Here is a 16,318-nt window from a genome sequence, read left to right on the forward strand (position 1 = left end):
GAAAAAAAAATATTGGTCATTTCCCCCCCAAATTTGATGAAATCTATAAATACATATATCTAAGAAGCTCAACAAATTCCAAACACAAGACACTTGAAAAATAACCATACCTTGGCACATAATAATCAAATTAGAACCAGTAATAAGGAAAATCTTAATCAGAAAAATAACGTATATCATACGTAAGGACAAAGTATTAAAGTAGATGTTTCATCAGAAACAAAGTGAAAAGACAGTGAAGCAGTATTTTTTAATTACTGAAAGAAACATTGTCATCTCAACCTTGCTTTTTGTATCAATAAATTGTTTTTAAAAAGTTATTAAAATTATTTAAACTCTGATTTGGCTATCAGTGGGGTGCTATGCAGACATTAAAATTATGATATATAAGTGTATTTATATATCATTAAATACAACAGTGAAAATAAATCCACAATATATTGTTGAGTGAAAAGAAAGTTTAAGTAATGTGTACAAAAGAAACCACATTTTTGGTTAAAACAAAAAGAGAAACATCTGATATACATACATAAGCATGCCCAGAAAAATATTTAGAAGGATATATAGAAAGTTTCTCCAAGTGATTATTTCTGGCTAGTAGAATTTCTAAACTCTTTTTGATATTTGTTAGCTGTTGTAAGGAGCATGCATTAATTTGACAATTTTCAAAACGGTAAAGCTATCTTTGAGAAAAATACTTTGTAAGAAAATTATATTACTTCTCTTAGTAATGCATTTTAATGTCTCCTATACCTTTCAATTAGAAATTTATTTTAATTATGGGCTATTGCCCATTGGTGAGAAAGGAGAATTAAAACAAAACTGATTGGCCTTTATTTTTATTCTAACTTGTTCCAGAATACATTCATGCTTAAATTTTTAAAAAATTTCCCTAAGTATTAGGTATTGTGAATTTGTAATTTTGTTATCAGGCTCAATTTTCAAGTTGGGTTTTATTAAGTTTTAGTATATGTGCTGCCGAGGTGAGCACATTAATTTTTTACATTTTAGTAGTAAAGCATTTTTAAAGTTATTTGAAATACTGATTTTCACAGCATTACGTTTGGCATGCATAAGTGTAAGCTCTGAATAAGAGGTAAGCCACCATCCCATCAACAAATGATCAGGTCATCACCCTGCCGCCAAGTCCTTCTGTGTCCTCTGAGGATCTTGTTTTCTTAGCAACCATCTTCAATAGGAGCCAAATCATTGAGCTAGATCATGGCCCAGCTAGTTTATAGGTTCTCTCTTAGCACGGATCAATCCAAACAGTCTGATGGGATCATCATGAATGTTTTCCTCTACTGCCTGACTTTCTGGAGAGAAACTGTCTACTAAGGTGGTCTTAGAAACGCTGGCATCTATTGCATGTAGTTGCTCATGTCCATCCTTGTCTGAGAAATGAGAATTTTGTTTTCTGGGCTTTCTGCGCTTCCCCTTAATGCTGTGATCGAGTGAGGCGTAGCACATCTGTGTTTCATTGGTTGCCTAAAAGAAAGGGATGTTAATTTTTCATTGTTAGCCTGGTCTTTAGCTTGACTTCTGGAAATTTCTATGGTGAATGAAAACCAAGTAACTTGTTTTCTAGGCCTCACCTACCTTGTTTTGCCAAATTTGTCAGTACAAAAAACAAAAACAAACAGAACAGAAAACTATAGTCAGCCAACATATTGAGTTGAAAAAGTGCTTAGATGAAACTTTTTCCTAGATTTTTATTTCTGTCTTATACTCTAACTGTACATGAGCATTTTAGGTTGATTCTTACCTGCCTCTACCTCCACTTCCACCTAAGGCAGTTCTGGCTCTGTGTTGCTCTTACCAAGTAACAATAATCCAGTTTATTAAAGTAGGAATAAGCATGATAGGAAGGAGTTTACCAAATCACAAGGTCTACTTTAGAAGTACCTAACAATTGGTCATTTAATGGTACATAAAAGTCCCCAATCTTTCTACATTTTTAAGATTCAGAAGTATAAAGATAACCATATTCACTTACATGATGGATATCTGGCAAATAACTAAATTTCTTATCTTTCCCTATTATTTTCTTATCTGGCTTCCCCAGCTCCCTTTGGAACTCATTTGGGTTGGTCTTGGAGATATCCATTCACATCCAAGAGGGCCCAATGGGCTTCTCTGGACTAGACCTGGGTGAATACTAAAGAAAGACAGGAAACTAGGCTATCTAGGGGAGGCAACATACTAAAGGCGAGACCTTGAATTTGGCATTGGAAAGACTACAGCTGAATCCCAGCTCTGCCATACACTGATCATGGGATCTTGGTCAGGTTTTTAAAACTATTCTGAGCCTCAATTTTCTTGCCTAGAAAATGCAAATCATCATAGTGTGGTTATGGTTAGTACATAGAGATAATGTACATGGAAGCTATAACTACTGTCCAAAAGTAAGGTAGCATTGTAATTATGAAAAGTTGTAGACTAAAACTTTAAGATAGCCATTGAACAAAACAAAGATTTATGTATTAAGCATTACTCATTAAGACTGGGCCAAAATTGTATTGATTTGCAGGGATAGAGTGAAGAAATAACATTTGGATTAACAACATTTCTATTGCATAAGTAAGCATCTCCCCATTGGCACTTGTTTTCATGCTAAGAGTGAAACGTTTTATATTCTCTGCCAGATAGAAAAAATCGTCCTATTTATACCCTCTGCTTTGTATATGTGTGTGTGTGTGTGTGTGTGCGTGCATGTTTTTTGAGATGGAGTTTCGCTCTTGTTGCCCAGGCTGGAGTGTAGTGGTGCGATCTCGGCTCACTGCAACTTCTGCCTCCCAGGTTCAAGCAATTCTCCTGCCTCAGCCTCCCAAGTAGCTGGGATTACAGGTGCCCACCACCACACCCAGCTAATTTTTGTATTTTTAGTAGAGACGGAGTTTCGCCATGTTGGTCAGGCTGGTCTCGAACGCTTGACCTCAGGTGATCTGCCCGCCTCGGCCTCCCAAAGTGCTGGGATTACAGGTATGAGTCACCGCGCTGGGCCGTGTGATTTTTTTGTTGTCGTTTTTTGTCTAGCTTTTTATTCTTAAAATCCTCATTTCTGGAAAAACTGTAATAGCTGCCTAACTGGATCCATGCTCTATTTTCTTCCCACTGCCATATACTGTCGTCAAGTTATTTCTAATTTAATCTCAACCTGTTTTCTTTATTGATAAGTGAAAGCATTCCAAATAATGCATGTGTGGTCAACACTTGGTCAACTTTATCAAGTGCTACAGAGTTAAAGAATGTGAGTCCTAAGAAAGGAAAATAAATTGTATGTTTAATAGTCACTGGAGACTTCCACATTGCAGTGTTAGTTAAGTGCATGGGTGGAAAACACATAGCCAGGGTAAATGAATGTCTATCTATGAAAAGAAATCAAAACAATAGAGGAAGAAGCTAAGAATCCGTTTAAAAATTAGAAGGAAAAACAGTTCAAGTAAGGTTTTTTTTTTTTTTTTAAATATTGGAGGGATTTTCACATATTGGTAGGCAAACAATAATGATTCATTTAAAAAATGGGAACTGGAGAAAAATTAGATAATTGAAAGTACAAGATCCTGAAATAATTAGGAGAAAGGGTCAAGATCATGAATAAGAGCATTGGCTTTGGAAAGGAGAGAGGATGCCTCTGGAGGAGGAAAAGATTGATTAGAGATTTGGACACGAAGAGAAGAGGAGCAAGCTCACACTTGTGTTTTTCAAATGCTTTAGGATTTGGGAACTCTTGTGAACTAACTTTATTACTAGGCTTTCTGATTAACTCTTCCTAGTTAATAGAAGACTGAGATACTAAAATTACAATTTCTGAACTGTACACATCATTTTCAAAGGCCAAGGGGCCTATTTACATTTTTTCCAATGAAGAAACACTTTGTCTATCAAGCTTTATGCATAATATCCTAGATTTTGACCAAAGTAACAAAGTAAGCATTGTAGTAGCAAACTGGGTAGTGTTTTTTTATGATAATAATCACTGTAGTGAAATGAAATTGAGCAAATACAAAGAGATTACCTCTAATTTGTGAAACTAAATTTATGAGAATAGTATAATAGAAAAGAGTAATTTTCTTGGAAATACCTTTAAATATATAATTTATAAAAAATCAGACTTTAAAGACATTTTAAGGCTTTGCATAATTTTCACTTGAGTGAAAGCCAGATGCAGCTCAAATAAAGCTACCCTGTACAATTGACGTGTATGAAATAGTAACTTCTATTCAGAATTCTCAATACTTTTGTAACTAAAGTGCTGTGAATCTCTAAACTTCAGATAATATAGTGTATTTTAACCTTATTTGAGAGGTTTTCTTTTTATTATCATGGATTTAGCAAATCATATTATATCATGCAGGTTTTCCATATGTTTATCTAAACTATATTTTATAATTAACTAAACATTAGATGACAGATTTGGTGACTATATTTTTCCCAAACCCTACTACATCTTGGTTTCTTAGTTAAAAAATATTCGGCCAGGTGCGGTGGCTCACGCTGGTAATCCCAGCACTTTGGGAGGCTGAGCCAGGTGGATCACTGGGGTCAGGAGTTTGCAACCAGCCTGACCAACATGGTGAAACCCTGTCTCTACTAAAAATACAAAAATTAGCTGGGCATGGTGGCAGGCACCTGTAATCCCAGCTACTTGGGAGGCTGAGGCAGGAGAATCTCTTGAATCTGGGAGGCAGAGTTGCAGTGAGCTGAGACTGTGCCATTACACTCCAGCCTGGGCAACAAAGAGCAAAACTCTGTCTCAAAAAAAAAAAAAAAAGTTTAAAAATCTGATTTATTAGGGGATTTATCTGAAGAAAAAGAGCAAACTTCTACTTCACTGGGAAATTTTCAAGATGTGAGTCATTTTAGGGAAGAGAATGTTCTGTAAGATAGGACTAAGTTTGGATTCTGTCTACTTACTTAGTACCTAAGTGTTCTAGGGCAAGTTTTCATCCTTTGTGAGCATTTGTCAAATGGGAATGATAATGCTGCCTCCCTCATAGGAATCTAAGGAGATAATGCACATAAAGCACATAATACAAGACCAACACATAAAAATTGCTTAGGAAATGCTGGTTCTATTACTATGTCTAGGCAGTAATAAGACAGGATCTGAGAGGAGAAGAAAGACTATTTTAATTGAAATGTGTAGCATTTCAAGAGCATGTAGGCTAAAAATTTCTAATGGCTTTTAGTAAAGTTAGAACTAAAACTGAAGAGGTTGAACAAATTGTGGTAGGAAAAAGAGAAACTAGCCATTTCTTCCTGTTTTTTTATGTTTCTCTTTACGTTTTTGTCCTGCCTACCTCCACATAAACTGTGTGTATATTTTGCAATCTCTTGCAGTAAGACCACAGCCATAGGACTTGCATTAAAATTGAAAGTCATTTGCCTTTTAAAATAGGGATATGATGTTTTATATCTAGCTAATTTATCTTATAACTAAAGGTCTCCCTCTCCCTACCCCAGCTCTGTCTTTTGAATTTCTGACATTTAGGTCTTGTAAGCATTATCCATGTGTCAACTTCTGTATGATATGATCTCTGTGATACACACAAAATTTTCAATCAGAAAGAAAAAGCTTAATAGATTGCCTTTGTGATTGTGTACAATTTTAAAATCTATTGCCTTTGTGATTGTGTACAATTTTGACTCTTGGAATATGGTTTGAGTTCTGTTTACATGATTCTGAGTTAGAGTCAGTTCCCAGAACTTGATACCCGATTGATTGCAAAATTTCTAACAGGCTATTTCAGATGTGTATCATAATGTACTACTCTTATGCTCTTGAAACGTGCAAATATGGAAACAGAAAACAAAACTCACCTGTGCAGATGGGGTGGCTTCGTGCCTTTCATTTACAGATTTCTCTGGTCGGGCTTTCATTTGTTCATAGCAATTTTCATCCATTGGTTCTTGGGAATTAAAAAGATTGTGACTCATGATAGAAAATTTAAAAATACTAGTATGAATAAAAATACATGATCTAAACAACATTTGACTGTAAATATTAACTGCCCAAGAATTACTTAACTAGTGTTTTTGGTGGAGATACAAAGAAGTAAGGAAGCCCAAACTGTTACCTGCAGATTAAGCCGTGAAGTCTCTTGAGCTACAGGGTTAGTAAGATAAAAATAAATCCTTGGCATAAGAACTAGATCATATGAATTTTCTTGTACCATTGCAGGACTTGACAGTCTTAAACTACCATTTAAATGTTATAGAGATCTCACAAGTTAAAGGATTGCCTGTACTCTCTATTTAAGATAGACTGCAAATGGTGCATGGTGCCACAAAGCACAGTACACATACATCGGTGATTACAATTTTGAAATTCATTCCTTGAGTAAGGAGTTTTACTCAGGGACGTTTCAAGTCCAACATCCTCATTTTGAAAAAGAAGGTTTATATTATGACTTTTGTCCCATCAATCAGTGACAGGACATCTCAGTCAGACTGCCTAAGGGTCTGGGACTGCACAATGCTTGTCCTTAGTATTTGGGGCTTTTGTACAGTGTTCAGCAGCCAGCAGATCTGTACTCATTTCATCCTACAGGATGAATCATCCATACCTTTTTGAATCATCCATACCTTTCTTCCCCCAGATATGTCCATTTAAAAGGAAGAAGAAAGTGAAGTAGTGACTCATTGAATGACCAGTAACCTGGCAGAAATGTGGATAGTACCAGTTTGACCCTCAGAGAGAAAAAGATATATTTACTATAACAAAAGCAACTTAATAATCATTGAGCTCTTTTTGAAAAGCAACACCCTGAGAAAGGGTATGTAGAGTGGTGTTTCTCAAATCGTGGTCCATGGAAAATCTGCATCAGAATCACCTGGGATGTTAAGTAGCAGATCTCTAAGCCTTAGCCTGGACCTGCTAAATCAGAATGAGTGCAAGTGGCACCTGGGCTCACTTAAGTATGGAAGTAACAAGTATGATGGGTTTAGAGTCATCAGAATACATAAGAATTCGAGTAGTCAAATATTACAGGTGGCCAACATGATTCTCCAAAGTGAAATGGGGACAAATTATCGAGCACTAGAGGGCACTCTACAATGAAAGGAAAGATAAAAATAAATTTTTGAATCATACAAAAGAGAATTCCCACATTTCTAACTTTAGTATGATTCCATAGTGCTTTAATACATAGATTTTTAGATAAATTTTGTACATTACTTGATGTCTCTGTGTTCAAAACTTGGAGTTCAATAGGATTTAACCCCTAAGTCTCCTCTGATGTATTGAATGAGTACTTGCAGGGAAAGGCTGGTAGCTTCTATCTTCTATCATCAGAACTCTAGGATCAGACCAAGGTTATCTGTTTTGAGAAATGTAGGGATGTTTTATTTTTAGGTGTCCGGGATGATACAAGTGATAAGGGATGCTGGGAATTCAAGAGCACTTATTACATATGAACAAAATAAATATATAAATCACTCAGCAACAATTTGGTTCTTCTTTCTCCCACCTGCCATCAATCCAGCCCTACATTCTCTATTTAAAATATGAGAAACCAAGGAAACTGTTCATTGTTCCATGCTATTCACTATACATTTGCTTTTTATACTGAGCACAAAGCACTTTTTCTGTGGACAACTTTCTGTCCTAGAAATAGCTTTATTTCATAGAATTCGGTGTGTGTCGAAATTCATGGTAATAGAGTCTTCCTGTATTCTCATGACTACTAGAGTGAAATGAAGAGAATGTAGAAAAACAGGATGTTGATTTAGAGTGGCTATTGTAATACAGCTTACAATATGCAGCTTTGGAAATATGGCCTAATTAATATACCAAAAGTACTTGAATTGATGGTTACCACTGGGATAGCTAAGTGTGATTGTGATTTTTTTAAAGTGCTACTTAAATTATTTTGTGAAACCAAGTGTGATTTACTTGATTTATTTATAAATTTAATTTATGGAAAACTTACCTGAAATCATATCATCTAAGTTACCATAAATTGGTGCATCTTCAATATAATACTCATCATCCCTATAACAAGGAAAAATAATTTACCTTATTAGATTCCACTTTTCACATAATTCATAACTGATTTCTCAGCTAAATTCAATATTAAGTGAACTATTGCCTATTCTTGGTTACCCCCAGCCAACCACGGTAGGTGTGTTCCTGTGCAAGTGAGTGAACACATGCCTGCATGTATGTATGTGTATGTGTGTTTCGTGTAAATTTAAAAAGTTGGTTTTTGGACCTTCTTACAGGGAATAATGATAGCAAATACTTATTCAATAGTAACTGTGTATTAGGTGCTACATCGAGTATATGTCATATGTTTGTTCATTTAATTCTCTCAATTCCAACATAGGTGCTATATCATCCCCCGTAGGCAGATAAGAAATCTGAGGCACAGAGAGGTTATATCACTTGTTCAAGATTACAAGACTAATAAGGAGCAGAACTGGAATTAGAACCCAGGTAATCCATGCTCTTTATTGTACAATGTACTGCCTCTTTACTCACCCAGAATATCAGTCCAAACAGTCTCTTAAAATTATGTTTTCTGAGTATTACAGACTGAGGTTAGCAGATGCAATAAAATGATTGATCACCTATTATGTCCAGATGCTGAGTTAGGTGTTTTACATACATTATATCAAAAACTCACAAAGAAAATTCTCCAAAAGTAGTAGTATTCTTCCCTGCTTTACACAGGAGAACCCTGAGATTCACATAAATTAATTTACTCTCCCTAGGCTTATCTCAACTGTCAGCAACAACTACCAATTATGAAACTTTTCTCTACGCAAGTGCTCATTCAACCCTCAGGACAATAATATTTTTATCCCTATTGTGCATATAAGGTATTTGCAACTCATAGAGGTGAATGACATTGTCCACGGATACACAGTAACTGGAAGTGCTAGGATTGTACAGCAAGTTTAGTCCTAAAGCCCTGTGCTCAGTCCACATCATGAGGAAGTTATTCAGAGGGTGATACAATTCAAAGGCTCTAGGGAAACAGTCTAGATACTATACAGGGACCACAGTTTTATGTCTCCCCCTCCCCCAAGTCAAGAGAACTGACAGGAATACACAGCTATTTGCTCTTGCTAGCTGATTAAAGTTCCTTCCAGCCTCACGTGAGTAATGCTATTAGAATTACAGTATACATCCTACCATTGTCACCAGACTGTCATTCTACCAATGTCATCCTACCATTGATGATGGCCCTAGTGACCAGATTTCACAATGGCAGTCTGGGAACTGAGGAACTTATCAGGTGGTGAGAGTGGCATTTCATAAAATAGTACCAACTGCTTTAACTTTGAGATTACATGTCACTGAAAGCTGGAGGGAATTTCATCAAAAGAAAGACAAAAGGACTCTTATCTCAAGGCATAACAGCTGTATTACTCCCCATGCTACTGAAAAAAAGACAGAGTATATGTAAATAGTAAGTAGGTAATAAAAAATAATAACAGTTCAAATGATACCTGTATGAAATGGCTTGAAAAGCTCAGACATGGGCATACATTTCACTCATCTGATAACAAAGGAACTCATCTGTAACCTTTTTTCCGTCCAGTAATTCAATACAGCTTAATATTTGGATATCAAGTAGTCCCTGCTCATGAGTTTTCTCCATGCCAAGAATATAATAGCAAAAGGTGAAGAATTTTTAATAAGACAATCCATCCATTTTCCTAGCCCACATAGATAGCAGATACAACTTGCAAATGATAAATCATGTCCAGAAAATGAATATTGTTTTATTCCCATGAATGAAAATAAGATATGATTTATAATGCAGTGTCCTGTGTCTACAGGCCCATCTCAAATGATTAATCATCTCAAATAAACTATTATTCAGGAGCAACTGCCTAACAAACAAATTAAAAAATATATTCTTGGCAATGCCAAATAGCTCCAGCCTGTTGTAAATTTGTAATAAACCTCAGGAGCAAATGTGTGGCAGTGTTTTATGTGGATGATTAATTACTTTTAAAAATAAATTAATAATTGAACTCATATCTGAGAGGCTAGTGTGCCTCTGAGTTTTCAGCCAGATCAGACTCTCCATTGTTCTGAACATGCCTGAAATAATTCTCTAACCAATAAGTACATTTACTGACACTCCAAAATTAAGAAAAATACATTAATTGTATCTATTACTATGGTCCAGACTCTGTGCTTTCATTTATATTTTTTCTAGTTCCTATTTTTTACATTTTATATTTATATTTATTATTTATTAGGTCTTTCATAAAATTCCTCAAGTAGTTTGCGATCCAAGTCCATTTAAATAACTAAATTCAAATTAAAAAAAAATCTGGCGTGAACCCAGGAGGCAGAGATTACAGTGAGCCGATGCTGCGCCACTGCACTCCAACCTGGGAGTCAGAGCGAGACTCTGTCTCAAAAAAAAAAAAAAAAAAAAAAAAAAAATTCACTACTTTTACCTGATCACCTTGGACTTAAATTCTCTAAGTTTAGATTGTCTTACTTAAAAAATGAGAATATTAAACTAGTTGATCTCTATTGTTCTTTTCAGCTCCCAAGTTCTAGAATACAAATGCAGGATTCCAACATCCAAATAAAATTGAAAGACTTTTTCACAAAATTAAATAAATCTATTTTAGGCCGGGCGCGGTGGCTCAAGCCTGTAATCCCAGCACTTTGGGAGGCCGAGACGGGTGGATCACGAGGTCAGGAGATCGAGACCATCCTGGCTAACACAGTGAAACCCCGTCTCTACTAAAAAATACAAAAAAACTAGCCGGGCGAGGTGGTGGGCGCCTGTAGTCCCAGCTACTCGGGAGGCTGAGGCAGGAGAATGGCCTGAACCCGGGAGGCGGAGCTTGCAGTAAGCTGAGATCCGGCCACTGCACTCCAGCAAGGGGGACAGAGTGAGACTCCGTCTCAAAAAAAAATAAATAAATAAATAAATAAATAAATAAATAAATCTATTTTAAGGGTCTGAGAAGTTGCCAGATATGGGAAAGGACAAGCTTCGGGATATATCAGAAGTTGGTTTTGGTAATTGCTAACCTGATTTGCTTCATAGTTGTTACTCTGAATAGGCGAAGATGTAAGCTTGGGCCCTGAAAGCATGTAAATGTTTAAAGCCATGAGAGAGGATGACATTATTTATGGAATGAGGCCCTGGGCACTCTGATGTTCAAGATTCAGAAACCAGCAAAGGAGAAGGGGCTGCTGGTAAAAGAAGAGGAAAACCAAAGAGGGAGGTGGCTCAGAGCCCAGAGAATCAGGTGTTTCAAGTAGAGAGTGTCAGGGTGTCAAATGCTGCAGAGGGACTCAGCAAGCCGAAACCGAGATTTGATCATGGTAACCTTGGCAAGAGCAGAGCCGGTGTATTAGTGAGGACCTATGGCATACAGTAGGTTCAAGAAAGAAGAAGAAGAAAAGCCAGCAAATATGGAGAGAATATAGAAGGAACTTTCAAGTTTTCTTGTAAAAGAGAAAAGAGCAGTGAAGAGGTAGTTGTAAGACAATCTAGTTTTTTTTTCTGTTTTTTGTTTGTTCGTTTTTTTTTTTTTAGATGGAGTCTTGCTCTGTTGCCCAGGCTGGAGTGCAGTGGTGTGATCTTGGATCACTGCAACCTCCGCCTCCCGGGTTCAAGTAATTCTCCTGAGTAGCTGGGACTACAGGCGCATGACACCATGCCCAGCAAATTTTTGTATTTTTAGTAGAGACAGAGTTTCACTATGTTGGCCAGGATGGTCTCAATCTCTTGACCTCATGATCTGCCCACTTCAGCCTCCCAAAGTGCTGAGATTATAAGCATGAGCTACCACACAATCTAGTTTCAAGGAGATGGTTGGTTTTTTAAATGTATAAACAATACAGTCTGTTTATATATTGGTAGGAATGATACAAAAGGGACAGAAAAAGTAACAATGCAGAAGAAAAAAGGAAACGTTGGCAGAGTGATGCATAGATGCTTATTACATTTTTGCTTTCTCTGGCATGGGCTGTGATATGGGTGTAGATGTCTTGAACTTGGTGTAGGAGGGCACCAAATAGAGAACCCTGATCCAGAGGAAGAGTGTAAACCCTAGCACTATTTCGTGCGACTGAGGCTGAGAAGCGAATCCAGCAGTGTTGTCTCTGAAGTGATTGCTAATGGATGCTCACAGCCATGATACCCAACACTAAATTCTCATTCTGTTGATTAGTGTTCAAGTGCCTCTCTAATATGCGTATTTCTTTATAAAGTCTGTTAAGCACAATGAGCTCACATTCCCAGTGCTTTAGAGCACTTCAAAAGAAAGGTCTTTTGCCAAAGTTTGGCAGAAAAGATACTGGAAAGAACTGCCAGCATGATGATTTCTAAAATGACAGAGAATCCGAGAGCAGCGACGGAGCTAGAGGTGACAAGGGGGCAGCCAAGAATAAGGTTTGGGGAACCCCGAGATTCTCAGAATTACTTAGGAAAGGGACCAGAGTTCTTGCAGTTATACAGGGTTGGGGCTTGGGGTATGATTATTTGTACATTGAAACAAACAGGAGGCTGGAAGACATAGAGACACGTCTTCTGGGTCTAGTGAAGGCCTCAACTGCATAGCCACTTGGACGTCTGAGATGTCAGGGAAAGGCGCCCAAGAGTTCTGTTGTCATCAGGATTTTCAACCTTGAGAACAGGTCAAGAGGACAGATGAGACTAGTTATATTTAGGTAGCATAGTTAGCAAAGAAGGGAAATACAGAAGATCCCCACCCTGCAGAGCTCCAGAAAATCAAGAAATCACCTGAAAGTAGAAGAGTAGCTGAGCTGAATTAATGTTTTATGATAAAAGCACCTCCAGTGTCCCCCAGAAGCAGTTCATGAAAAGCTGCTGGAAATGTGTCCTAAGCTTTTTGAGAGAGACCCTGAAAACTGAGGAGTCATGATAAGCTTAATGTAATTGTGAACCTGACCTGCTTTCTTGAATTAGGGTGTGAACATACTGCAAGTGGGCAGGAATTTTCAGAGACATTAATTTTTATTCAATAAAGCGGCAGCTTTTTAGTCAAGTACGCTCCATAAATAAAGTATTATATTACAAACCTTATTCTTCAAATGATAAAACCAAATTTCACCAATGCTCATTTCCCCCAAGACTGCGAATCCACTAATTCCAAGTCTGTTTAAAATCCAGAATTGCCTGGATCTCAGACCCATGATAGTCTCACAGTGTTATCCTTCCAATACAAACCAAAAGACAAGAATTATGTTTTAAATGAGAAAGAAAGTGACCCAAGGATAAATAGCAGAAAGTGTGTATTTGACTTTCTGCTTGATTTAAACGCTACGGTCTCCTTAAAGTGATCATGTTTCTGACCTACTATTGCAGGAAGGGCAGGGAATGGGGAAACAGAGAAATACAATGAGAGAAGCAATTCCTTTCCCTTCCAACATAAGCCAGTATTGAACAGGAGTGGGGAGAGAGTGCAACAGAGAACTCAGTGCGATGGAAGTTTATTTCCTTCCTCTGTGGCCACAAACGATGTTGGAACTGAAGAGGCATCAGTAATGCAAGCCCCACCTAAGAAACATAGGCTTTGTTTTCACTTGCCCTGTTTTAACATTTAATGGATTGAGATAGTTTTTAGTTTGCTTATTGATTTGTTTGTGGAGTTTCCATGTCCCTTTACAAAAGTGATTTTGGTTCCCAAACCACATAATCAAGAGAAATAGACAAAATATAAAGTATATACATAAACTTGTGAATTAAAATATCAACCCTTTTATATAGAAAAAATTTGCATTGTATATTCAAATTTTGCCTAACTGGAGATTTGTTACAATAGACAATAGACTATTTTATAAATCCTTAAGGAAAAGATTCATGCCTTTCCATCTTTGTATCTTTGTTGTTGCAGGACAGTTATCTGAGTGACTTTACATCAAACTGGCCCTTCCTTTCTCACTTCTAATTTTTAAAAATAACTGGAGAATGTGCTGGAAATGCAACCTTCAGAGATAAAGAAGAATCGGCTGGAACAGCCTAGGTTCTATTCTAGTCTTCTCATAGAAACAGGATATCCTTCAGTGCTTTAGTCCAGCATATCATGTTGCCCCTTAGGGATAAACCCAAAGGTGGGCTGCTTTCTGGGGTCCTTCAGTTGCAGTGCAGGTGGGGAACAGGAAGATGAGTTTCCATCCACCTTGGGCAGCTTTTCTGAATCTTGGGGAACTAGCTCCTAATGTGTCTTAGACTTTGGTTGTCCTTTGCTGAGTATCGGTAAGTAATAAGCTCACTTTATGTAACTCATTGTGTGTTTTGTCTCACCAGGCTCAGGCAAAGTAGTAAATGTGCAACCCAAGACACAGTGGGCTGAAGCGCTCAGACCCCTATTCCTGGTGGTTGGCATAATAATGACCCTTTGCTATTTTACATCCTCCCTTGGGATTGGTAATCAGCAAACTTACTTTGCAATTGTCTAGCACAGTGCCTATTTGTTGAGTGAATATTTATTGAATGAATAAATGCTATAAAAGCTTCTTTTTTACATTTGCCCTACAGCTAAGAGCCTGATTGCTTTGAGGCAGGTATTTTACCAATTTTCCCTCATTCCTCCCATCCTAATTCCTAAACCACCAACCTAATTTAGCTAAATAGTCAAATCACAAGACTTTCTATCACATTGCATCTTAATTGCCCTGCAAATTACAAGTATTAAATAGATCATCAAAGAGATTAGCATTTACTGTGTGGTTATACAGGATTTTCATCATTATGTGTTGTAAAAAGAAACCAAAAGAGCGATAAGCAAATCATTCTTGATATAAACTAATGACTTGAAAATTATCTAATGTTAAAGAATTCAATGTTAAGAGTAGTCGTAAAAGCAGATTTTGTGTGTGAGGGGGTGTGCCTGCAGCCCAGATCTTATACTTGCTGGAGAAATTTTCACATGGAAAAAGAATTAAAAAAAAAAAAAAGACCTTTAAGAGACAAAAAAGGCTTATGATCTTATCCTACCCAGTGAGAAAGCTCTGTGTTTTTCAAAGACCTTTCAGTCTACCATTTCAGAAAGGTCTTGAAGAGCCCTCTAGGAAATTCTCTTTATTTAGATTTTTTTTTTTTACTCCTAAAACAGAAATCTCCAATATATTGACATATCTGGGTCAGAATATACTATCCAAAAAAAGTAAAATTTCTTTACTATGATTTATGCCATCTTTTTAAAAAAAGTATACTACTATACAAATTTCTTTGCACATAGCTCATTAACTATTAAAGAAAATAAGTTATATCTATAACTGCATATTCTTTCAGAGTATCTGTTCATCACATTTCCCTATTGATTGACATTAACTTTACAAACAGCATAGGGCTATGCATCTTTGTATATATCTATGTGTATACACATCTTTTTTTTTTTTTCCTTGAGACAGTCTCACTCTGTCACCCAGCTGGAGTGCAGTGGTGCCATCTCGGCTCACTGCAACCTCTGCCTCCTGGGTTCAAGTGATTCTCCTGCCTCAGCCTCCTGAGTAGCTGGGACTACAGGCATGTGCCACCACACCCCGCTAATTTTTTTTTTTTTGTATTTTTTGTAGAGACGGGGTTTCACCATGTTAGCCAGGATGGTCTCCATCTCCTGACCTCGTGATATGCCTGCCTTGGCCTCCCAGAGTGCTGGGATTACAGTCGTGAACCACCATGCCTGGCCCATGTATATATATCATAAATTGTATTAGGTTGCCAGATTGTTTTCTACTATACATTTTGAAGTGTAGCACAATTCTGTATCTAAGCTAGATCATCATCTAGGATATCTGCCTCTGAAATTAATGAGAATTCTATAGTTACCAGGTTAGAATCTCATTTTATCCTTCAACCAGCTCTCTTGTTGACTCACAGTGTGCAAATAACTAGGAAAGATAATAATGTTATAGCTTCTAATCTTTAGATGAAAGTAAAAGTAATTAAAACTCACTTTTCATTTTATTTTAACCTAAGTACAATATCCATGAACCAAATCTTTAAACAATATAGCATTGTTACTTTCGCTTATTAGTTGAGAATCATGATACATGACTCAATCACAACATACCTGGGAATGTGGTCATTGGAGTAGCTGTACATTTTATCTGAAAGATATTCAGAATAGACAAGTTAAAAGAAATGTTGACATACCTTTGTTAAATATTCTAAAGTGTATTCCGAGGGGAGCTTAGCCTCAATGTCACTTAATATATTTGAACAAGGCTCTCAGGGCACTTCTGATTGAAGTAGGGTTTAAGGTCTCTTGGGCCAATCAGATTTGCCTTTTACCAAATTACCAAGACAGAGAGATTTATATGATTTGAAGAAAAACCAGATGAACGTTCTTGGTAATTTGG

General features: G+C 36.8%; 1 protein-coding gene across 1 annotated transcript in view; it reads right to left on the minus strand.

Moving 5' to 3' along the window:
- Nucleotides 1-235: 235 nt before the first annotated feature.
- The window catches only part of LOC126947827 (T-cell receptor-associated transmembrane adapter 1), a 31,990-nt gene continuing 15,907 nt past the window's right edge, over nt 236-16,318 (minus strand). Inside the window, exons 3-6 of the mRNA XM_050778906.1 lie at nt 16,030-16,066; nt 7,935-7,996; nt 5,824-5,912; nt 236-1,488 (exon numbers count right to left, since the gene is read on the minus strand). Of these exons, the coding sequence (XP_050634863.1) occupies nt 1,231-1,488; nt 5,824-5,912; nt 7,935-7,996; nt 16,030-16,066 (446 nt within the window). The 3' untranslated portion in view covers nt 236-1,230. The remainder of the gene's footprint in view (nt 1,489-5,823; nt 5,913-7,934; nt 7,997-16,029; nt 16,067-16,318) is intronic.

Source organism: Macaca thibetana, chromosome 2 (assembly GCF_024542745.1).
Source record: "Macaca thibetana thibetana isolate TM-01 chromosome 2, ASM2454274v1, whole genome shotgun sequence".
NCBI lineage: Eukaryota > Metazoa > Chordata > Mammalia > Primates > Cercopithecidae > Macaca > Macaca thibetana.